We start from the raw sequence: 24,130 nt of genomic DNA on the forward strand, positions 1-24,130 counted from the left end.
GTAAAGGCTCATTGTAGCATTAGTAAAGGTAAACTTTGAAATCACTTACATATTGTTTTTATATTAAATTTATTATAATTAACCTAAAATTAATTGGGGTTTTATTTTGAGAGGTAGACTTTCCATTTATTTCTTTTTTCTTGGTATTGGTACCCAATCCTAATAGTTCATTAACAAGTATTTGCTATTGGAATTAAATCCAGTAGCTGATACTCTTTGTGGTGTTTGTAGAAAGAAGAGACAGTTCAGGTTCTGTGTCCTCAACAACTACTAACCAAGAGGAGAGTGATCAGATTTGCTTGTACCATATCCGGAAAAGTTGTAGCTTTCAAGGTAAGTCACAGGAAAACCCCTCATCTATGTGTGGGTGGGATAACTGCTTCTCATTCCTGGAGCTCTGCTCTGAGGCTACCCACAAAGTCCTCTTCCCTGTTGAGAGAGGGTCAGGCCTTCTTAACCATAAACTGGTGTGGCATTTGGTCACACCAGTTCTGCATCAGTTTTGTTGGGGACTTGGGGATGATAGGAATTATTTAAGTTTCTAAACATCAAACAATGATTTTGGGGGCCATAGTTGTGTGGTTCATGCAGTGGGTGAAACCTTGGTCAGCATAATATGAAGTCACAGATGCGCACAAGTCACAGATGCATAGTCTAGTGGAACAAAGGTAAGTGTTTTTTTGTACAGAGTGGTTGTAGATTTAGAGATGCCTTAGACCCATGTTTATTCTTGGGAGATGAGTAATTGTTTAAGTCAGTGATGGCGAACTTATGACACGCGTGTCAGCACTGACATGAGTAGCCATTTCTGATGACACGCGGCCGCTGAGGCGGCCGCATGCCGAGGATGAAACATTTGCTGCTCCTGAGGCTGAAACATTTGTGAAATAATGTTTTTTCCTCAAAGTGACACACTACCCGAGTTATGCTCAGTTTTTTGGCGAAGTTGGACACACCAAGCTCAAAAGGTTGCCCATCACTGGTTTAAGTTGTGGTTTTCTCTCCACAGTCCCTCTTTTATCAGATGTAGCAATTCTTGTATCTATGTGTGTGTTTATATTTTTACTAAACCTTTTTTTTCTTATTGCTATCCTGGACTTTGACTGAAGAATGTTTCCTTTTCAAATTTGGTGACTCCTCTTAAAAAGCAAACACCACAACTTCTTGTTTCATTTTCAGTCTTTAAAAACTACCCAAGCAATTCACGAATACTTTCACTTTGTAAAAGAGTCTAATAATACAGGGTAAAGTCTGAAGTCCACCTCCAGCCTTCCCCAAAGGTAAACACATGCCATGTGGTTATGATATTGGTTGTACATTAACAGATGGGAACATATGACATATTATTTAACCTGCTTCCTTTACTTACTATTGTGTCTTGGAGGTTTTTCCCTAGGTTAGTTAGTACATGTAAATTCACCTTGTTTTTAAAAACAATTGTGTAGTATGTAATTAGAGTGATGTTCCGTTGAACATCTGAGTATACATGTGTATTTCTGTGGACAGATTCCTGGAAATGGAATAGTAAATCAAAGAATAGGTGCCATCTACACTAATAAAAGAGAAAGATGCAAATTGACTGTACCTTCACGACGCCCACCAGCCAATCAGGAGTGAGTATGCAAATCAACCCAACAAAGATGGTGGGTTGATTTGCATACATGCGGCCGGGGGTGGGGCGGGACGCTTGCGTCATCACCATGGCAACGACACAGGTGTTTCACACCGCCCCAGCAGCTCCGGGCCTCTGGGCAGCGTGGGGAGGTGGAAAGGTGGCTGTGGGCCAGAGCGAAGGCGGTGCCGGCAGCTAGGGGAAGGAAGGCCCATTCTTGCATGAATCTTCATGCATTGGGCCTCTAGTCTATACTAATAAAAGGGTAATATGCTAATTAGACTGGGTCAACTGGACATCTTCTGGTTATCCTGCCTTCCTTCCGGACAAAGCCATGGTGGCAGGGGCTGAGGCAGAGTGGTTAGGGGCATTCAGGCAGGCAGGCAGGTGAGCGGTTAGCCAGTGGTCCCAGATTGTGAGAGGGATGTCCTACTGCCGGTTTAGGCCCTATCCTCTTCACACACAATTGTATTTGACTTCCTTATTGGCTTCTCCCTGTCACACAATTTTTCTCTCTCCTTTATGTAACACTTTTTCCTATTGACTCAGGATTGGGCCTAAAATGGCAGTTGGACATCCTCCAAGGGGTCCCGGATTGGAGAGGGTGCAGGCTAAGCTGAGGGACCCACCCCTTCTGTTGTACGAATTTCATGCACTGGGCCTCTAGTATACTCACTGAGTGGCCAGATTATTATGATCTCTGAATGCATAATAATCTGGCCACTCAGTGTGTGTGTGTGTGTGTGTGTGTGTGTGTGTGTGTGTGTGTGTGTGTATTAGAGGCCCGGTGCATGAATTTGTGCATGGGTGGGGTCCGGCCAGCCTGGCCAGAGGACATGGGCGGTTGGCTGGCCTGCCTGCTGGTCGAACTCCTGGTTGAGGGGACAATTTGCATATTAGCCTTTTATTATATAAGATATACAGAGTGGCCAGATTATTATGCATTCAGAGATCATAATTATCTGGCCACTCAGTGTATACATATATGTGTATATTTAAAAAATCAACACTGAGATCTAATTTACACACAATAAAATGAATCCATTTTAAGTGTACACTCTGAGTTTTGGTAAATATGTCTGCCATATACACTCTGAGTTTTGGTAAATATGTCTGCCATATACACTCTGAGTTTTGGTAAATATGGCTGCTAAATAAATAAAGTGATGCCTATAATCTAGATATGGAACAATTCCATTATTCCAAAAGTTTTCCTTATGCCCCTTTATAGTTAATCCTCACCCCCCAATTTTCTGATCTCAGGAAATCCCTGATCTACTTTGTTACTGTAGGTTGATTTGCCTTATTGAGGATTGCATGTAAATAGAATTATACAGCATGTATTCTCCGGTACCATCTTCTTTCACTGAGCATGTTTTTGAGGCTTGGTCATGCTGGAATATCCATAGTTTGTTCCTTTTTATTGCTGAGTAGTATTTCATTGCATGGATTGACTACAATTTGTTTGTCCATTCAGATGATGAACATTTGGATTTCCAGTTTTTGGCTTTTTACAAATAAAGCTTTGTAAATCTTCATGTACAAGTTTTCATGTGAATATATGTTCCCACTTTTCTTTGGTAAAGACCTAGAAGTGCAATTACTGGATCATGTAATAAATGTGTGTTTTACTTTATAAAAACTGCCAAACTGTCTTCCAAAGTGGATGTATATTATTTTAACTTTCCACCAGCAATATATGAGCATTTCAGTTGTTCTGCATTCTTGTTAACACTTGGTATTGTCAGCAATTTAAACGTTAGCTATTCTAATAAGAGTAGTGATAGCTCATTGTAGTTTTAACTTGCATTTTTCTGATGATTAATGGTATTTAACATTTATTTTCAGGTGCTTATTGGCAATTTGTACGTCTTATGTGAAGTATTTATTTAAATATTTTGCCTGTGTTTTAGATAATAGCTTTATTGAGATATTGAGTATAATTCACATACCATACAATTCCTCTATTTAATAGTTTTTAATATACTCAAAGAATTGAGCAGCTATTATCAAGGTCAATATTAAAACATTTCATTAAAAAACCCTGTACTTAGTAGAAGTCACTCATATTCTCCCTTCACCTCCAGCTCCTGGCAACTATAGATTTACAGTCTATCTCTATGGATTTTCCTGGACACACACACACACACACTAGAGGCCTGGTGCATGAAATTCATGCATGGGGCTGGGGGGGGGGAGTCCCTCAGCCTAACCTGCACCCTCTCCAATCTGAGAGCCTTTGGGGGATGTCCAACTGCCAGTGTGGGATTGGGCCTAAACTGGCAGTTAGACATCTCTCTCGCAATCCGGGACCTCTGGCTCCTAATCGCACACCTGCCTGCCTGCCCTAACCACTCTGCCTGCCTGCCTGATCCCCCTAACTGCCCTCCCCTGCCAGCCTGGTCACCTCTATGACCTTTTTTTTTTTTTTTAATCTTATCCTCTTTACGCACAATTGTATTTGACTTCCTTATTGGCTTCTCCCTGTCACACAATTTTTTTCTCTCCTTTAACACTTTTTCCTACTGATTAATCATTTATAAACTTCTTTCCTCCTTATTTTCTACTTCTGTTCCATCATCCTTCTTCCCATATTTCTCCTACCCTCCCTCCCTTCCCACATTCCTTCTTTCCTTTATCTTTACTCCTACCCTCCCTCCCCTTTTTCTTCCTTCCCACTTTAATTTTTTTCTTCACTTCCCCCCTTGGACCTGCTTTGCTCCCTCCCCCATTTCTTCCTTCTTCCCATTCTCCTTTTAAGCTCTACCGGCTCCCCTTTAAAACTTTTCTTCCCTCCCTCTTTCTCTCTCATCCACATTCTTCTCTACTTACTTCCAGGGTTTTAATATCTATCTAATTGTTTAATATCTGCCTAATTACTCACTATCATTTATCTTTTTTTCTTTTCTGACTCCTACTTTTAAAATCTGTCCCCAGTACACAGCAATACTTGATTTTCATTATAGCTCCTACAGTTTACTTACACATCCTCTTTCCTTCTTTAACTCTGCTCTCTACTGACTCCTTTATAAAGTTCTTCCCTCCCTCCTTCCCTTCTGAAAGCTTCCGTTGGGGGGGGGGGGCATTAACCCCCAGCGCAGGGCTCAGCCCTGGCCAGGTGTTTGCAGCACCCCCTTCTTGGCTTCCCCGCCACTGTCCTGCTCCCATTCCCTGCCTGAGACGCCCGACCCAGTGAGGGTGGCCGAGGCCCGCATGGCCCCGGGTGCTGCTGCCGCGAAGCAGGAGTGCCTCCGCCCAGAAGGCCTCGGACCCTGTGGGCGCCTGCCAGCCAATGGCCGCCACTGCCCTCCTCGCGCGTCTGGGCAGGGCTCCCTGCTCCGCACCCCCCCCCCCCCCCCCCCCGTGGTCGCCACCCGCTTCTGCATGCAGTTTCCTTCCCCTGCTATTGTATCCTATCCTACCCCAGGGCGGGATGCAGCCTGCAGATCTGGTTGTGACATGATGCTGTAACAGACAAATTTGCATATTCTTCTATTACTAGATTAGATTTTAAATATATGTGTGTATGTATATATATGTATATATTATTGATTTCAGGTAGGAAGACAGAGGGAGGAGAGAGAGAGAAACATCAGTGATGAGAGAGAATCATTGATCGGCTGCCTCTTGCATGTCCCATACCAGGGATCAAGCCCACAACCTGGGCATGTGCGCTTGATTGGAATCAAACCCAGGACCCTTCAGTCCACAGGCCAACACTCTATCCACTGAGCCAAACTGGCTAGGGCATCTGGATATTTCAAAGAAATGGAATCATACAATATGTGGTCTTTTGTGACTTTTTGTGATTTTGCTCATTTTGGGGGTGTTGTTTGATCTTTTTATTGAGTTGCAAGGGTTTCTCACAGGCTTCTCTCTCTGCAGCCCTTATATCTACACTCATGTGTTCCATGGGACAAAAAGCAAGGTCCTGCGCACAAGCAAGGCACTGAGGGAATGCCTGCTGGGGTGGATCCCAATTATTCTCATTGCCATTGCCTGAGTGTCTTCCTTCTTGTTACATTGAACTTTGATTTTGTGAAGCCCCCAGACCCTTCCCACTTCTGCGGTAGCTCTCCTCTGCTTACTTTGCATGTGTTTTTCTCTTTCCTTTTTATCTCAGTTTGATTCTGTTTCATATTTTTAGGAATCCTTCAATAAATCTGGTCTTTTGATGGAATGGTTTATTGTTTTCTAGTGCTTTGGGATTTATCCTGCTTGTGGCCTATCATTTCAAGGGCTATAGAGAGAAAGGGGACGTAGATGTGGGTACTTTGCCATTGATTTGGTTTCTGTGTCTCACCTTCTAGAAGGCCTAGATCAGGCGTCCTCAAACTACGGCCCGTGGGCCACATGTGGGTGTTTTTGCCGTTTTGTTTTTTTACTTCAAAATAAGATATGTGCAGTGTGCATAGGAATTTGTTCATAGTTTTTTTAAACTATAGCCCGGCCCTCCAACGGTCTGAGGGACAGTGAACTGGCCCCCTGTTTAAAAAGTTTGAGGACCCCTGGCCTAGACTCTAGAATGACACAATGAGGTGGGGAACGTTTGAAGTATGGAAGGAATCTGAGAAAGGGGACAGGAAGACCAGGGCAGATGTGGCAGAGAAGGGGTCTCATGCCTTCATCACTGAACTGGGACTCAGCTCTTGCCAGCCACTGTAGCTGTGGTGGCCTGTGTGGCACCCTCCTTTCCTTGTGCTTTTTAAAAAGTCTTTAGTGTTGAAAGTATTACAGAGGTCAGCTTTTTCCTTGTTGTCCCCTTCTGGCCAGCACCCTCTTTTTGTGCCTTCTGACTTGTGAGCAGTGCGGGTTCCATGCTCAGCTCAGATTAAGAACCAAAAGGCTTGAACCTGCTGTTTGACCACATGTTTGGCCCTCATGTCCTTCTCAATGAAGGATCAGCCTGGAAGGCAGTTGGTGGTGGGTGCCTTTTTAAGGGGAGAACCTTTCTTCAGGCCATCCAGGATTCACCTGTGCTTGGGTGTGTAAATGCAGTAACTGAACACTTATCGAGGATCATTGCCCTTAATGCCCCTCAAGAGGAAATGGGAAATCTTATTTTGTCATAACTCTGGACCACAGTTATGACCTCATCTATACAGGCTGAGTCCTTCATTATCATTCTTATACATCCCCCTAGTCAGGAGTCTAAGAGGCTCTAACTCTAGACAAGTCAGGATGTCCTGAGACCCGCCAGTGTGGCTGTACCCAGCCTTGCTGATTTCAGAGGAGATTTCCTTGGCTGGGGTCTTCCTCTTGTTCTCTGTCCGTTCAGCCAGGTGCTCTCTTCCGTCCACTTTGACAATCCCAGGCAGCCTTCCACCTTCCTTCATTATCCTTCACACACCACCACATCTTTTGTAGAATCTTTGAGAAAGAAGTAAGTATTGATTACTTACCTGAAAGAATGCTTATAATTTTATTATTTTCAAGTGTCAAATTAGCCAAGCTTCATTGTTGTTATTTTGAAAGATAAATTAAAAATGTGAAAAGGACAATCATTAAGAAATTTCTCCCTCACACCTTTTACCCAGTACACAGATTGCTTCCAGAAACAGTCATTATTACCAATTCCTTTAATATCCTTTCACAAAGATTTTATACATGAACAGGTGTATATGTCTAATCTGTTTTCTTCTTACACAGGCACGCTATGCACACTGTTACATCTTTTTTCACTTCACTAGACATTTAATTTTTTTGAATATATAATATGTGATTTGGTCCAAAATTTAAAAGGTTAAAAAAACAACAGAAATCTCCCCTTATAACTCTGTCCTGGCCACCCAGTTCCCCTGCAAGGAATAATACATGCACAGATGTGTATTCAGAAAAAATACCTCTAATTTTTTTTTTTTTACCCCAAAAGAGGCATTCTTTTAAAAAAATATCTTTATTGTTGAAAGTATTATATCGGTCCTCCTTTTCCCCCCATTAACCTCTTTCAGCCCGCACCCATTCCCCACCTCTCCCTAGGCCCTCACTACCCCATTGTCTGGGTCCATGGGTTGTGCATATATGCATACAAGTTCATTGGTTGATCTCTTCCCACCCAACCTCCCCTGCCTTCCCTCTGAGGTTCAACAGTTTGTTCATGCTTCTATGACTTCTGGGTTTATTTTTTTGAAAAAAATTTTTTTATTGATTTCAGAGATGGAGAGAGAGATGGAAACATCAATATGAGAGAGAATCATTGATTGGCTGCTTCCTGCACACCCCCTACTGGGGGTCAAGACCACAACCCAGGCATGTCCCCTTGACTGGAATTGAACCCAGTACCCTTTAATCTGCAGGCCGACGCTCTGTCCACTGAGCCAAACCAGCTAGGGTGAAATGGTGTGATACTTATCCTTCTCTGACTGGCTTACCAGTACCGTACTGTTTTGATTACTTCACTTTTGTAATTAAGTTGGAAATCAGAAATTGTGATGCCTTTAGCTTTATTCTTCTTTCTCAGAATTGCACTGTCTTGCTACCTTATAGCACATATCTTGGAGGCAGGTCCATAGCAGAGTGCACAGAACTTTCCGTTGCTTTTCGTTCCTGTCTCGCTTTCCTCTCACAACATTCTTCTATATGGATGTACCAGAACCTCATAGAGGATATTGAAAGGTAGAGGTTGTGGGCTGCATTCTGGGTGAGGGTTTGGTATGAGCCAAGACAAGGCATGTGGGAAGTATTAGGAGCGAGAGGGGCCTTGGGGAGTGAAGGGAAAGCGCAGGGGAATCAGTTGGCTGAAACCCATAGACCTAGGCCATTTATTATGTGTATATCTGCAGTGGCAGAGCAGTATGTGTATAAAGACATTTAGAGGTGTGTGTGTGTGTGTGGGGGGGGGTATGTGTGTGGAGGAGAGGTGAGCATGTTAGCAGCCAGAAAGATCAGTGTGTGTTAGAACCATGCTTCTGACCCACTTGCAATCAAACATGTCTGGGGTTGGGATGATAGAGATAAAGCTGGCTCCGTTTTTGGCATGAGCACTACCTGTCCACCTGCCAGTAACACATAGTCAGACTTTTACCTGCTGGTATGGTGCCTTTGGCTTCATAATCAGCTTCTTTACTATCATGAGATGAAATTCTTATATAATGTAACCTGCCAACTTATGTCATTTGAAAAATCAGTGTAATGTCCTATTAAAAAGAGAGACATAAAAGGGAAAATGTATATGATAAAATACATAGTATTTAAATAGCTAAATGCTTAGATATGACTATACTAAAAAAATACTCCTCCACGAATTTCCAAAGTATTCCTAGGTCAGCATGCAGCACCACAGGCATTGATAACCATGGGACTAGGTCATGCTGTCTAATACCAAATGTCTTCTTTATATTTTAATTTTAGATAAGTGCAATAGAGTTCATTTCCATTTGCCATATCGATGGCAATTCTTGGATGGAGGCAAGTGGAAGGATTTGGACAAAATGGAGCTTATTGAAGAGGCGTATAGCAATCCCAATAAAAACAGGTAGGAAATACATCATTTGTATCTGTTTTGTGCCTGGGCTTTTGTGTGTGTTGTGGGAAGTTTAGACAGACAAAGAGTTTAGTTTTTAGTTTTTTCCCCCCCTCCAAATATGTTTTTATTGATTTCAGAGAGAAAGGGAGAGGGAGAGAGAGGTAGAAACATCAATGATGAGAGAGAATCACCAATCGGCTTCCTCCTGCATGCCCCACACTGGGAATTGAGCCTGCAAACTGGACTTCGGCCCTGACCGGGAATGGAACCGGGACCTCCTGGTTCATAGGTCGACCCTCAACCACTGAACCATACCAGCTGGGCCAGCAGGGTTTAGTTTTGATGGCTTTCACATACTCACACACTTTCTCACACATACTCACACACTTAGTAAGCAGAATTGGAAGTTAATGTTCATACTGGAGGTTTGGTGTCTCTGTTCTCTCACCTCTTTTTTTTCAGGGAAAAGCTGTGGGGGGAAGGAAGTGGTGGTAACTAGTGAGTTCTGAATTATTTGCTGTTGGGACTGATCACTTACATACATCTTCACTGATTAGTGCAGAAAAGCAAGAGGCAGTCATTTGTGAAATTTTAGCCTTTGCCTATGAAGTCATACAGCTGAATTGCTGTTTATCCAGCCTTTAACTTTCTTATTTTTCTAAATGTGTCTCAGTATTTTCACTTAGTCAATTCAGAGTAAATGGAAATCCTGGGTAGCTTTATTTTCAAATACTTACCATGTCTTGGATTGAACTTGCTAAAATATGTTGTCAAGAGAATTTGCGTCGATTTTTTGAGTGAATAAAATAAATTTGTGCTTAGAGTGCAATTATGTACAAATTGCTACTGCAAAGTATGTGAAACAAATTATTCCCCTTAGGAGGATTAAATGCCTCACAAACCATCCCGTCTCTCTCTTCCTCTCTTATTCTGAGGCAAAATTTACACACAGTGAAGTGCACTGATATTGAGTGTGTATTTCAGTGAGTTTGACAAATGCATTCACTTGTGTAGCCAACACTGATTCAGGTATAGATCATTTTCATCACCCCAGCAAGTTTCCTCTTGTCCCCTTTCAGTCAGTGCCCACCCCCATAGGCCACTGCTGTTCTGATGTCTATCACCATAGATTAGTCTTGCCTGTTCTTGACCTACAGCTAAGTGGAACCATACACTGGACTGTTGTGGCTGGAGTCTTTCTCCCAGCACACTGTCCTTGAGGCTCTTCCAAGATGTCTTGTTCACATGTACACAGGCTTCCTCAGGGCAGATGTTCAGGGATGAAACTGCTGTAGGGGGCGTTCATCCTCAACTCTGCCAGGTGATGCCAAATTGTTTTTCAAAGGGATTATGCCACTTTCCACTCCCATTAGCAGTCTCTAGTGACATGTCCCCCTAACGTTTGTTATCGTCTGCATCTGAACTTTTCCTAGTCTGGGGTGTAACTGGTATATTCATTTGCATATCCTATGAGGTAAAGTGAATCCCCATATATTTGTTGGCTATTTGTGCTTCCTGTGCTATAAAATGTCTGTCCTAGTAGTTTGCCTATGTTGGCAGAATTTAGGGGGAGGTTGTGTTGTGTTTTCATTATTTTAATTTTAGGAATTTAAAACATTTTAGTTACTAAATGTGTGTTGAAAATGCATTCTTCCTGTCATGTTATGGTACCTTTTAATGAAGAGAAGTATTTTTCCATCTTTTTTTTTATTGTTTTATTCTTTTTATGTTATAAGAAATCCTTCCTTAAACCAAGACCATAAAGAAATTTTCTTTAAAAAGTATTAAGGACTGTATTTAATTTCTTCTTGCATGTGTGAAATTTGAGTTCAGTTTCATTCTTATGCAGATTAATTACCAGTTTTGCCAAAGGCCACTTGTTATAAATGTATTTAATTTAAAAATTTAAAAATTGTGGTAAAATATACATATCATAAAATGTACCATCTTAACCATTTTTTAAAATACATTTTATTGATTTTTTACAGAGAGGAAGGGAGAGGGATAGAGAATTAGAAATATCGATGAGAGAGAAACATCTATCAGCTGCCTCCTGCACACTTCCCACTGGGAATGTGCCTGCAACCAAGGTACATGCTCTTGACCAGACCCGAACCTGGGACCTTTCAGTCTGCAGGCTGACACTCTATCCACTGAGCCAAACCAGTTAGGGCCAGTTTTAAGTGTAAACTTCAGTGGCATTAAGTTCATTCACATTGTGTACAACCATCACCATTAGCCATTTCCAGAAGTAAATTTATTTTTAAATCAACCAAAACTGAGCCAAATTTGGCAGAACATTAACACATTTTATAGCTCATTTTCACATTCAGCTGCCAAATACTACTTTTTAAAAGTAGGCCATTTCTTTTCCACCCGTTTTCAATGCCGCCTGTGTTAGATGCCAAGTTAGCAAATACACACCCACGTCTGTTTCTGGCCTTTTCCGTTCATTGGTCTGTTTGTATCAATACCACACTGGTTTATCTTATAATGCTTTTTAGTTGCATCTGCTGAAGCAAATCCCTACCTTGATTTTCTTTATAATGTCTTGCTTCGTCTTGGTCTTTTGCTTAGAAATTTGAAAATCTACTCCTCAGTTTTCACAAATAAAACTCTGTTGTGACTTTAAAATTGAAATTGCATTGACTGCTGTCAGTTTGGGGAGAATTGACATCTTTATGATGCTGAGACTTTCTTTCATATGTATAATAGCATCTCATTTATTTAAATCTTTTAATATCTTTTAGTCGTATAATTTTCTCCATTAAGGTCTTGTATATCTTTGTTAGACTTTTTTCTTTAGGGATCTGTTAGTTCCTTCACTTAAAAATTTTTAAAAATACGTATTTTCCACAGTTTCTTTGAGATATAAGTGTATATAACACTATATAAGTTTAAGGTGTACAGCACAATGACTTGACATATGTATATATTGCAAAATGATTACAACAGTATATTTAGTATCCATCACCTCATAAGGTTATAAAAATTTTTTATTTCCTTGTGATGAGAACTTTTAGGATCTATTCTCTTAGCAGTTATCAAATATGCCATACAGCATTGTTAACTGTAGTCATCATGTTATACTTTACATCCCAGTTAAAAAATGTTTAAGTTATGTTTTCTCTCTGCTGATGCATAGAAATGCAACTGACATTTGTATAATCTTGTATCCTGCAACTTTCCTAAAGTATCTAACCTCAAAAGAATCTACTGTTAATTTATGTGAATTATCTATATAGTTATACTAGTAACTATATGTAGAAATTAATATAATTGGTGAATAATATTTTTATTTCTTTTAAATTCTTATGCATTTTATTTCTTTGTATTGCCTTATTGTAGTGGCTAGGACCTCCTATATCATGTCCCGATTTTAAAAATAATAACTTTAAATGTTAAAATGGTTCTCACTTTAGCTAATAAAAGAGCAATATGCAAATTAACCATCACTCCACTACACCCACAAGCCACGCCCACCAGCCAATCAGGAGTGAGTATGCAAATTAACCCAACCAAAATGGCTGTGACCATAGAGAGAGCAGGAGGCTTGCGTTTCCCTGGTAATGGAGGAAGCCAAGCTTTCCACACACCCTGGATGGCCTAGGCCTCTACTTAAGGCTACAAAGTTTCAATTATAGAAGATAAATAAATCCCAACAAAAATGGCTGTGGCCACGGAGCGAGCAGGAGGCTTGGCTCCGCTCAAGACTACAAAGTTTCAATTATAGAAGATAAATAAATCCCAGATACCAGGGCCTCTGCTTGGGTTGCTGGGGGGCATGGCCAACCTGCAAACCACCACAGGCCCCTCAACCAGGCCGCCCCACGCCCCAAGGAAACCCCCACCCTGATCTGGGACACCCTTCAGGGCAAACCAGCTGGCCCCTACCCATGCACCGGGCCTCTAATCTATCTAATAAAAGAGTAATATGCAAATTGACCATCACCCCAACACACAAGATGGCTGCCCCCATGTGGTCAAAGATGACTGCTCCCATGTGAACACAAATGGCGGCCACAAGATGGCCAGCAGGGGAGGACAGTTGGGAGGGACCAGGCCTGCAAGGGAGGGCAGTTATGGGTAATCAGGTCAGCAGGGGAGGACAGTTGGGGGGGGGCAGGCCTGCAAGATAGGGCAGTTGGGGGCGATCAAGCCTGCAGGGGAGGGCAGTTAGGGGTGACCAAGCTGGACAAGGAGGGAAGTTGGGGGCGACTGGGCCTGCAGGGAAGAGCAGTTGGGGGGGACCCAGGCCTGCAGGGGAGGGCAGTTAGGGGCAAACAGGCTGGCAGGAGAGCAGTTAGGTATCAATCAGGCTGTCAGGGGAGTGGTTAGGGGTGATCAGGCTGGCAGGCAGAAGCGGTTAGGGGCAATCAGGAAGGCAGGCAGGCAAGCAGTTGGGAGCCAGCAGTCCTGGATTGTGAGAGGGATGTCCGACTGCCCGTCAGACATCCTTTGAGGGGTCCCAGATTGAAGAGGGTGCAGGCTGGGCTGAGGGACACACACCCCATGCGCGAATTTTGTGCACTGGGCCTCTAATCTATATAATAAAAGCTTAAGTGACTATTACGGCAGAATGACCAGAACTATTGGTTGCTATGATGTGCATTGCATAAGCTACGCCCCCTGGTGGTCAGTACGCTCCCACAGGGGGAGTACCACTCAGCCAGAAGCCAGGCTCACGGCTAAGCGAGGTCAGCTGAGGTGGTGGGAGCTTCTCCCGCCTCCGGGGCAGCGCTAAGGAGCAGTGAGTCGAGTGGTAAGGAGCCGAGCAGTAAGGAATGAGGGATCCCAGATTGTGAGAGGGATGTTTGACTGTTGGCTTAGGCCCAATCCCCCTGGAATGCCAGCTTAGGCCCGATCCCTGGGGGCATCAGATCTAAGCCGGCAGACGGACATCTCCCGAGTGGTCCCAGACTGTGAGAGGTCACAGGCTGGGCTGAGGAACCCCTCTGTCCCCAGTGCACGTATTTTGTGCACTGAGTCTCTAGTGAATAAATGTTTGGAACTTTTGTCCTTGTTAAGGAATTGTAATGTTATTTCTAGTATGCTAGGAGTTGATTTTTTAATTGTATATGAAAATTGAATTTTATTGAGTGCTGCTTCTGCATTAATTAGGAACATTAATTAATTCCTTAATTAAGTGAATTATATTAATTTTTAATGTTAAGCTACCACATTCTTGGGCTTAAGTCATATTTAAGCCAGGATACACATGCTCACACACTCAGACTCTCTCACACAGTGCTGAATTTGGGTTGCAGGTACTTAAAGATTTTTGCATTTATGTTTGGTAAGATTGGTTTATACTTGTTTCATATTATCTTTGCCTAGTTTATTTTATTTTTATTTTTATTGATTTCAGAGAGGGAGAGAGAGAGAGAAACATCAATGATGAGAGAGAATCGGCTGCCTCTTGCACACCCCCCACTGGGACCGAGCCCACAACCTGGGCATGTGCCCTAGACTGGAATTGAACCCGGGACCCTTCAGTCCACAGCCAACTCTATTCACTGAGCCAAACCAGCTGGGGCATCTTTGCCTAATTTTTTATCTTAAGTTCACAGCCTTCTAAAAATGGGATTGGGATGGTTTCTTTTCTATTCTTTGAAAAAAATTTATATAAAATTAGAATTCTTTCTCTCCTTAATAATTGATCATAAGAATGTCTAAGCCTAATGTTTAATTTGTGGGAAGACTTTAAACTACTGACCCAATTTCTGATAATTGTTAGAGGACCAGTCAGGTTTTTTATTTTTCTGTGAGTCAGTTTTGGTAAGTTTATTTCCAGGAATTTGTTCTTTTATTTATTTTCAAACTATGTCATAAAGTTGCTTGTGTCTGTGGCATCTTTAATTTTATCCCTTTTACATTTCTTTTTAAATTTTTGTTTTGTTAAACCTCACCTGAGGATATTTTTTCCATTGCTTTTCAGAGACAGTGGGAAGGGACAGAGAGAGAGAAAGAGGGAGAGAGAGACGTTGATGTGAGACACATGGACTGGTTGCCTCGTGCATGCACCCTGACTAAGGACCCACAATCTGAGTATGTGCCCTGACCGAGAATCGAACCCATCACCAACTGAGCCACACTGGCTAGGGCCCTTTTACATTTCTAATATGTCCCCCCTCCTTTTTTTCTTGATTGATATAACAGAGATTTATTAGTTTTACTAATATTTTTCTTTTTAAAAAGAACCAACTTTTGTCCTTTCTTGATCTCATATATTAGGTGACCCATGGTTTATTTCTTAAGTATATTTTCAAAATGTGTTTATTTAATTTTAAGTAATTTGCATTGTGGTCAGAAAGTAAAGAGCATATAATAACAAACTCTTTGAATTTATTGTGTCTTGCTTTATGAGTGTAGTACAGGGTCAGTTTTAGTAAAAGTCCTATGTATGCAAGAAGTTTTTTTGATGCAGTTTAGATGAAGTATATTAATTATGTGGTTCAAATCTTCTATATCCTTATTGATTTTTTTTGCTGCTTTAATCAGTTACCCTCATAGATATGTTAACACTATAAATTTGTCAGTTTCCCTTTGTAATTCTGTCAATTTTTGTTTCATGTGTTAAAAAAGTGCTTTAAAGCATTTATAAGTTTAGCATTTATATATTCTTAGTAATTTCAGTCTGTTAATGTAAAGTGGATGGTTTTTAGTTCTAGTAATGATTTTTTAAAAATTTATCTTTATTGTTGAAAGTGTTATAGATGTTCTTCTTTTTTCCCCCCATGACCTCCTCCATCCTGCACCTGCCCCTTCTAGGCCTTCACTACACTATTGTCTGGGTTCATGGGCTATACATATATGCATTTAAGTTCCCTGGTTAATCTCCCCCACACCTCCTCTAGTAATGATTTTTCTTTAGATTTGTCTTGTTTGATATTAATACATCGATGCCAGCTGCTTTTAGTTACTGTTTACTATTCTTTTACTTTCAAGCTTTTTTGTCATTATATTTTAGATATATTTTCTATAAACATCTTAGAACTTTTTTTCAGGTTGACAATCCTTGTTTTTTTAATTAAAAGTTAGTTTATTTACATTTATTGTGATTACCTGTACATTTGAATTACTTTTTACTGTCCATCTTGATTTTTTGCTATTTGACCGGCTTTTTCTATATTTCTTTCCTCTCTTTTTGGTCTTCTTTAAGATTTTTTTTCTCCTCATTTAATTTTTTTTTCCTCTTATTTACTAGTATATACTGAATATCTGTTACTCTAGAAATCTAAACAGCTTCATTAACTTATAGCAAACTTTAACAATTCAAGCTAATTTATACTTTTAATCATTCTCTTGAATTATAAAAGAAACTTGAACACTTGAATTCTGAGGTAGTTCCATTCAAACTTATTTACTACTTATATGAGTTTGGGCAAATTATTTAACCTTCCTGTGTCTCAGTTTCCTCATATGTCAAGTAAATAAAACAGTTTCTACATCAAAGCGTTATTTTGAGAATTAAAAGAGTTAATATATGTAAAACATTCAGGAAAGTGCTAGGCATATAACATGTGCAATATACATGTTGCCTCTATTCTTTTTTTTATTTTCCAGAAATTGGAAATTAGCATCATTTTATATAGTCAATATTTGCTTCAACTGATACATTTATCATTTTGTTTGGTACTCAACATTCCTTTGCCATATATTTCCTCTTGGATTACTTTCCTTTTTAAGTTGATCTCCTAGAAGTTGCCTTAGTAAGAGCATAGTAGCAAATGTGTTGTTTGTTTGTCTGCAAGTATCTTTTTATTTCATCCTCATTTTTGAAAGATCGTTTTATTTTTTTAAAATATATTTTATTGATTTTTTACAGAGAAGAAGGGAGAGGGATAGAGAGTTAGAAACATCAATGAAAGAGAAACATCGATCAGCTGCCTCCTGCACACCTCCTCCTGAGGATGTGCCCACAACCAAGGTACATACCCTTGACCGGAATTGAACCTGGGACCTTTCAGTCCACAGGCTGACGCTCTATCCACTGAGCCAAACCGGTTAGGGCGAAAGATCGTTTTATTGGGTATTTTCTTTGAACTCCTCAAAGATTATTCCATTGTTTTCTGGTTTCCATTGCTTCAATTTAGAAGTTAGTTATAAGTCTAACTACAGGTATAATAGTTTCCTAGGACTGCCTTAGCAGTTTACCACGTGGTGACGTAAAACAACAGAAATTTATTCTGTCACAGTTTTGGAGGCTAGAAGTTAGAAATTAAGGTGTCAACAGGGCCACACTCACACAATAAACACTAATCATATGTTAACTATTGTTATTTTGGTTTCTAAGGATTTCCCTTTCTTACCAACTCATCAGTGCATTGAAAAATTTTTAAAGCAGCATTTTCTGCGTTGTGAAAAGAATGTCATGCTAATGAGTTTGATTTTATTATTTTTGCATGGCAAAACTGATCTTAAAAAGCAGCCCTCCCTCCCAACTTGGAAATACTTTTTTTTAATGTGCATGTTACATTTACCAGTATGTTCACATCTACCAGCCGAGTGTCTGGAAGACCATAGGTGGAAGTTGAGGGGCCTATGTTCATCTGATTGGTGGAATTTTAAGTATATCTCTTGTATTATTTTGCAGGATCTTATGTGCTGACTTGGTCAGTATCTTTCACTCTGATTATCTGAACTTTGAGTCTATGAGGTTCGGCAGTGCCCGGGTTCGGCGCCTCTCCACAGCCTCTTCTGTCACCAAACCTCCACACTTCATTCTCACCACCGAGTGGATTTGGTACTGGACTGATGACTTTGGTTCTTGGCAGGAATATGGAAAACAAGTAAGTGTGATAGAAAGCGGCCAAATGTTTCCTCCTGAGGTCTATATAGACAAGCCCTTCCAAGCACAGGCATAAGGATTGTTCTTGGGGTTAGTGAAAAAGCCAAAGATCTCCAGACCTCCTGACTCACCCTGTTTGGTGGGGTGGGAGGGGGATTGCGGCAAAACTAGCTAATTCAGAGTTCATTTGTCTGAGGTTTCATCTTTGAACAATTTAATATCTGTTGGTTCACGAGATCAGAATGACTAAAAGTTGTAGTGAGATCATGTTTCTTCATTGGTTTTGTTAAATGGGGGTAGAAAGATGCTTCTCTTATTGTTAAACAGGTAACTTTGGAGCAAGTGCACGTGTGTATTGGAGTGTATGTATGATAAAGATTAAATTTGCAGGGTAAAGTTTAAGGCTTTTCAAAGCTGTCTTTTCACCTGACCTGTAGCAGCAACTTTATAGAAGGTGGGCAAGAATAAGAAAATGGATTTATTTCAGATATTGATTTGGAATATGGATCAAATAACTGCTGTTGTCAATTATTTGAAGACTAGAGGCCCAGTGCATGATTGAATCATGCACGTGTAGGGTCCCTTACACGCTTTTGCTTTTCGCGGTGGAGCTGGGTGCCTGTCCGCTGGTGCACCAGGCCTTTCAGAAGCCTCCGGCTCGGCGGAGGCTTCTGAAAGGCCTGGTGCGGAGCAGACAGGCACCCAGCTCCCCCACTTTTGATGGTCCGCGGCTGCTGAGGGGGGCTGCCGCGGACACCTGGCTACCCTGCCGTTGAAAGGCGCAGCTGGGTGTCCGCGGCAGGCCCCTGCGCCTCTCAACAGCAGGGTAGCCCCCCTCAGTGGCAGCGGATCCGTGCCTCTCAATGGCCGGATAGGCCACCCCGAGTCCCGCCCCCCAGCCTCCCGCTGCCCAATCGTGGGCGTAGTGGAGTGATGGTAATGTACATGTTACTCTATTATTAGATAGGATGTTCATGGATGGATTAGATTAAAGGCAGTCCCCTGGTCACCTTAGAGGTGCAAAGTATAGGAAGGTCACCATTTCTGTAGGGGAAGCTTCTCCGAAATAGAAATTGGGGTATGTGGCTGATGGACATTTGTACTTTTTTGGATTGTAAGAGGCTATGCTCAAGCTCTGGTTTCTTATTCTCAGATGTACTTAGAAGATCTTCTCTGGAAACATTATAATGTGAGCGCCATGAGGTTAGGAAGCTTTGTCTCTCTTTTGCCACTGATGTGCCCCTGTGCCAAGGATGATGCCTGCAGGTCCTTGGGAAAAGGTTTTGGTCAGTTGAGGAAAGAGAGATTGTTGCCTTAGGCCCATTGTTCAGTTGCAGATGGTCACTCTCATTGGTGGCCTCATGACTTGAGCTTCATTCTTCACCTCCATTTCTTCCAGTGCCAGCCTGTCCTCATTGGCTGTTCTGTCCATCCTCTTCCCCACTTATCTCCCTATCTCAAGAATCCTGGGATTCCTCTCACCTTTCCTGCCATGTGGATTTGTTCAGGGAAGCTCTCTACCATTGCTCTCGATTTGGCCAGAAGCAGGAGGAGAGAGGTCTTGTCTGTATAGAGGAGGGGAAAAGGGTGACAGATTGGTCACACTCCAGGAATTGAGTTTATTTGGCGACATCATGGAGGGATGCATGGCAGACAAGAAACACTTAGCAAATGTAATAGCCTTTCACTTTTTGTTTGTCAATTTGTCTCCCTCTGGGGGACAAACTCTCTGGGAGCCTGGTGGGATAACATGGGACCCCGTAGGTAACCCTGGAGAAAGTACATTTCTCTGGGTGGCTTCCCCAACTGGGTGTCACTTTGGGGACTAGAGGCCTTTCTCCTTCAGACAGCCCACTCTTAGGGTGCTCCCCTTTTCTTTTCTGTGCCACTACTCTTTAATGCAGGTAATCAGAGTGCATAACCTCTTTAGAACAGCGAGAATCTCGGGGGATGATTGTGTAGGTATCATTGACACACCATGTGTGGGTGGGTACAGATGCATGTTTGTGGGTTTGGTGATGGTCCACTGCATGGTCTCAGTTTGGGGACTACCTCATGAAGTGACCTGTCCATTCTAGCCCTTCCTTTCCCACACACTTCTGGTGTCACCCATATTTGTATTTCTTTCTTGGTTTTCTGCTAATTGCCAGTTCAAAATAGTTTTCTCTTGATTCTCAAAGAAGCTAGGTTCTTTTATGACTGAGCTCAGCATGTACCCCCAAATTTCAGGTCCAAATTGCTTCCCTCCTATTAATTTCCTAGAGCTGCCATGACAAAGTACCACAAACTTTAGAATACCAGTGATTTATTATCTCACATATCTGGAGGCTGGAAATTGAAATCAAGGTGTCAATAGGGCCATGCTTCCTGTGTAACCAGTAGGTAATCCCTTCTTGCCTCTTCCTAGCTTCTGGTGGTTTGCTGGCAGTCTTTGGTGTTCCTTGGCTTGTAGATGCATCACTCCAGTCTGCCTTTGTTCTCCCTGTGTGTCTTCAGATGGCCATCCTCTTGTAAGAACATCAGTCATATTGGATTAGGGGCCCATCTTAACTAATTATATCTGCAACGATCCTGTGTCCAAATAAGGTCACATTTTTCAGGTACTGAGGATTAGGGGACACAATTAAACCCATAACCTAATCCTATCTAATAATAGAATAATATGCAAATTAGGCATCACTCCGCGACAAAATGGCGACCCCCATACCCACAAGATGGTGGTGCCCAGTCCCCTCAGCCCCGCTGCTGGAATGTCTGGCCTGTCCCACCAGCAAACAGAGCACTGAGAGCAGGGCATGGTGGCTTCCTTAGTGCTGCGGCAGCAGGAAGCTGCCAGGCCCTGCGCACACGGAGCCGGCGGAGGAGCAGGGCCAGGCGTCTTCCTGTTGGTCGCTGCGGCGATCCGGAAGCTGCCAGGCCCTGCGCACACGTAGCCGGCGGAGGAGCAGGGCCTGTCACCCCGGCGACCGGGAAGACGCCAGGCTCTGCGCACACGGAGCCGGCGTGCGATTGGGAAGACTCCAGGCCAGCAGAGCAGGGCATGGCAGCTTCCTGATCTTGGCAGCCGGAAAGCCGCCAGGCCCTGCAAAGCTGAGCATGGCGGTTTCCTTAGTGGGGCAGTGGCAGGGAAGTCCCCAGACATGGCAGACAGAGCCCAGACAGCAGGGCTTGGGGGCTTCCTTAGTGGGCAGTGGCGGTGGGAACACCCCCGGGCCCCGCAGACAGAGCCTGGACAACATGGCATGGGGGCTTCCTTAGTGTGTCCGTGTCTGGGAAGCCCCTAGGCCCGGCAGACAGAGCACACTGCAGGGCATTGGGGCTTCCTTCACTTGGCACATGGTGGCAGCAGGCAGAGAGCGACAGCAGGGCATGGGGGCTTCATCTCCATGGCTGCAGGGAAACCTCCAGGCCCCACAGAGAGCAGAGAACCATGGGGAGTGGGCCTAAGCCATCAGTAGGATATCCTCTGAGAGCTCCTGGATTGTAGAGGGTGCAGGTTGGGCTGAGGGACCCCCGTGCACGAATTTTGTGCACCAGGTCTCTAGTCTTGTATATAAGAGAATTACTATTTAAAAAAATTTTTTTTAAAAAAATTATTTTTAGAGAGGAAGGGAGAGGGAGAGATATATACAAACATCAATGATGAGAGAGAATCATTGATAAGTTGCCTCCTGCATGCTCCCTCCCATCCCCCCACTGGGATCAGAACTCACAACCCCAGCATATGTCCTGACCAGGAATCAAACCATGACCTTCTGGTTCATAGGTCAATGCTCAACCACTGAGCCACACTGGGCCCATTACTGTTCTTGGCCCATTGAAGTTTCCTGCATTAAACTTGATGTCCCCGAGGTATTGGGCTCCAGCATGCATTATTCTGACATATATTCTCATTGGATTATTCTCAACAGGCTTCTCTTTTCAATTTACCTTTTTCATTTCCCCCTTTCCTCTAATATTCTCTGCTTTGATTTAAAAGCCCTACAGTTAACCTTCATCCTTTTGTACCTGAACAACCCATCCATCTGACTTGCCAGCACCTGACTTCTATTTCCATTACTGTTTATTCAGGAGTACTTTTAGAAGGTGGGACCCAGCCAGGCACAGATGCTGTCAAGGGGAGAAGGCTCAGGGGCTAAATCTGATGGCACTTCCAGCCTTTGCCCAGAGTGCAGTCCATTCCTTCCTCACACACCTGGCGTTCTTGCTTCTCCTCCATGTCCTTCATATGCTTCTTTTCCACTCCCCTTGGTGAATGTAGGGGTTTCCCAGGGTCTAGCCCACACTCCCATTCTTCCAGTTGTGTGTTTTCAGGGGTGATCACATAGGTTCTTCTGACAGTGGTGCCCACCTCAAGTGAACTCTATGTCTCTGTCTCCAGACCAGATTCTTCAATCATCAGACTTGTGTATCCAGGCACCCACCTGATAGTTCTGCATACCTTTGCTTTTTTTCCAGGCGCTGGGCTAAGTGCCCTGAATGTCTTATTTAATTATTTTCCAACTTCTTGAGGATGGTATGATACTATTGTAATGATAGGAGTACTATTATTACTCCTGTTATGGAGTTGAGATAATCGAGGTTCAGAGAGGTTAAAATAACTTGCCAAGGATATAGAGTAAATAGGGTTTGGGGCTAAAATTCAAGCTCAATTTATCCCAAAATCTTAGATATCTTATAGGTAACTGTAATGAGAGTGAGAGATTAAAATGGATAATTGAAAAAAATAGAAGAGCTCTCCAAGAGATCAAAAAAAAGAGAACAAGGAGGGCTGTCCTCTCACTAAAGGATGGCAGGAACAAGACGAGATGGAAAAGGGGCAACATTGCTCAGGCTGTCCAATCAGGCAGTGTTTGAGGATTCTCTGTTGATGTTTCCCCTTTATTTAAATGCTGTGTAATCCACTTTGAGTCACTGAATGCTCTCTCCTCCATTGCTCCCATCATGGTTATCCTGGTTAGCAGCACCCATATTTATAATTTATTTTCCTAGGCAGCTTTTGGGAAGCAGTTGTGTTGGCTTCTGTTCTGTGCCTTGCTCTCCTGCCATATCCCTGTGCCTATCGTGCCTCCTCCATGATACTAATTCCACTGTGACCAAGTCTGCAACATGGCAAGGACAGCACCAGTGTTTGTCTTCATCATTGTAGATTCTTGCCTTCATGAAGTATCTGTTTTTTTGCCTTGCAGGGCATGGAGCACCCCACGACCACCGTCAGCAGCAGCGATTTGGAGAAGGCCTACCTGGCATACTGCGCACCAGGATCTGACACTCAGGCAGCCATTCTCAAGTTCCAGGCTGGAAAGCACAAATACGAGTTAGACTTTAGAGGTACTTACTGACTTACCCAACAGGGTCTGGTCATCTGCTGGCTGTGCCTTTTCCACAAAAACCCTGGACAAACTGTTCACACATTGAGGCCCAGGGGAAAAAAGGAAGGGTGATTACTGCTCTGAAATGCTTCCCATATAGAAAGGGAGACAGACCTATAAACAGATGATGCCAGTCCAGCAGAATCAAAGAGAAACTGCCTGAAGAGTGGTGAGGGGGAGGGGAAGTGGACCCTGAGGAGGGGATAGGAGCCCCAACAGTGGAGGGAGGGACAAGCAGGGTCAGCACTTGTGCAGTGGTGGTTGTCCTGTTGGCCATGGCCAAGTCCCTCTGTGTCTGAGGATTAACCTTAGTCCCCAACAAGTGTCATTGTGTTTCTGCTCTGCAGCTTTGCCTTATACTCCCCAGTGTGGTCACATTAATACCATCTTTTCTATAGGCACCTTCAGCATAGATGGGTTGCCAGAAGCATACATTAACTAAAAGTTGCTGGGAAGCATATTTTTGTGTGCTCATGGTGGCCTGAAACTGGGCCTTAAATGACTTGTCCCTTTTGCCTTGACAGACAGAAGCAGGCCAAACATTCTTTGACTAGGTCTTCCAGTGACCTGGCCAAAGAGGGAGGATTTTTATTTTTAAGTTTTAGTTTTTCTATAACTTCTCTTCAGCCATTTCCAGATGGATTTAAAGTGGGCTTTCTTTTAAACACAGTTGACTGTTTTCTCTGTTTTGTGGACCTTCATTCTATGTGGAGGAGGGCAGCAAAGTGTCTTTAGTGAATTACCCTAAAGCCACTTTAATTGCCTGTTTTTAGTCAGTTGTTTTTGCTTGTGGTTTTGTGGCACTGGTGGTTTTGCTTAATGTAGAATGGCTGCTACCTCGATGGGCCCTTACAGGGATCTTAAAGTGTCTACTACTCTTCAGTGAGAAC

The 24,130-nt window shown here is 42.7% G+C and overlaps 1 protein-coding gene across 2 annotated transcripts in view; it reads left to right on the forward strand.

Moving 5' to 3' along the window:
* The window catches only part of PARP12 (poly(ADP-ribose) polymerase family member 12), a 48,512-nt gene that overhangs the window by 9,601 nt on the left and 14,781 nt on the right, over positions 1-24,130 (forward strand). For both annotated transcript variants that reach the window (XM_079785784.1, XM_079785785.1), the window contains exons 4-7: positions 232-333; positions 8,963-9,086; positions 17,674-17,869; positions 23,058-23,199. In XM_079785784.1, coding sequence (XP_079641910.1) covers positions 232-333; positions 8,963-9,086; positions 17,674-17,869; positions 23,058-23,199 — 564 coding nt within the window. The remainder of the gene's footprint in view (positions 1-231; positions 334-8,962; positions 9,087-17,673; positions 17,870-23,057; positions 23,200-24,130) is intronic.

The sequence above is a fragment of the Cnephaeus nilssonii genome, assembly GCF_951640355.1.
Source record: "Cnephaeus nilssonii genome assembly, chromosome: 12".
Taxonomy (NCBI): domain Eukaryota; kingdom Metazoa; phylum Chordata; class Mammalia; order Chiroptera; family Vespertilionidae; genus Cnephaeus; species Cnephaeus nilssonii.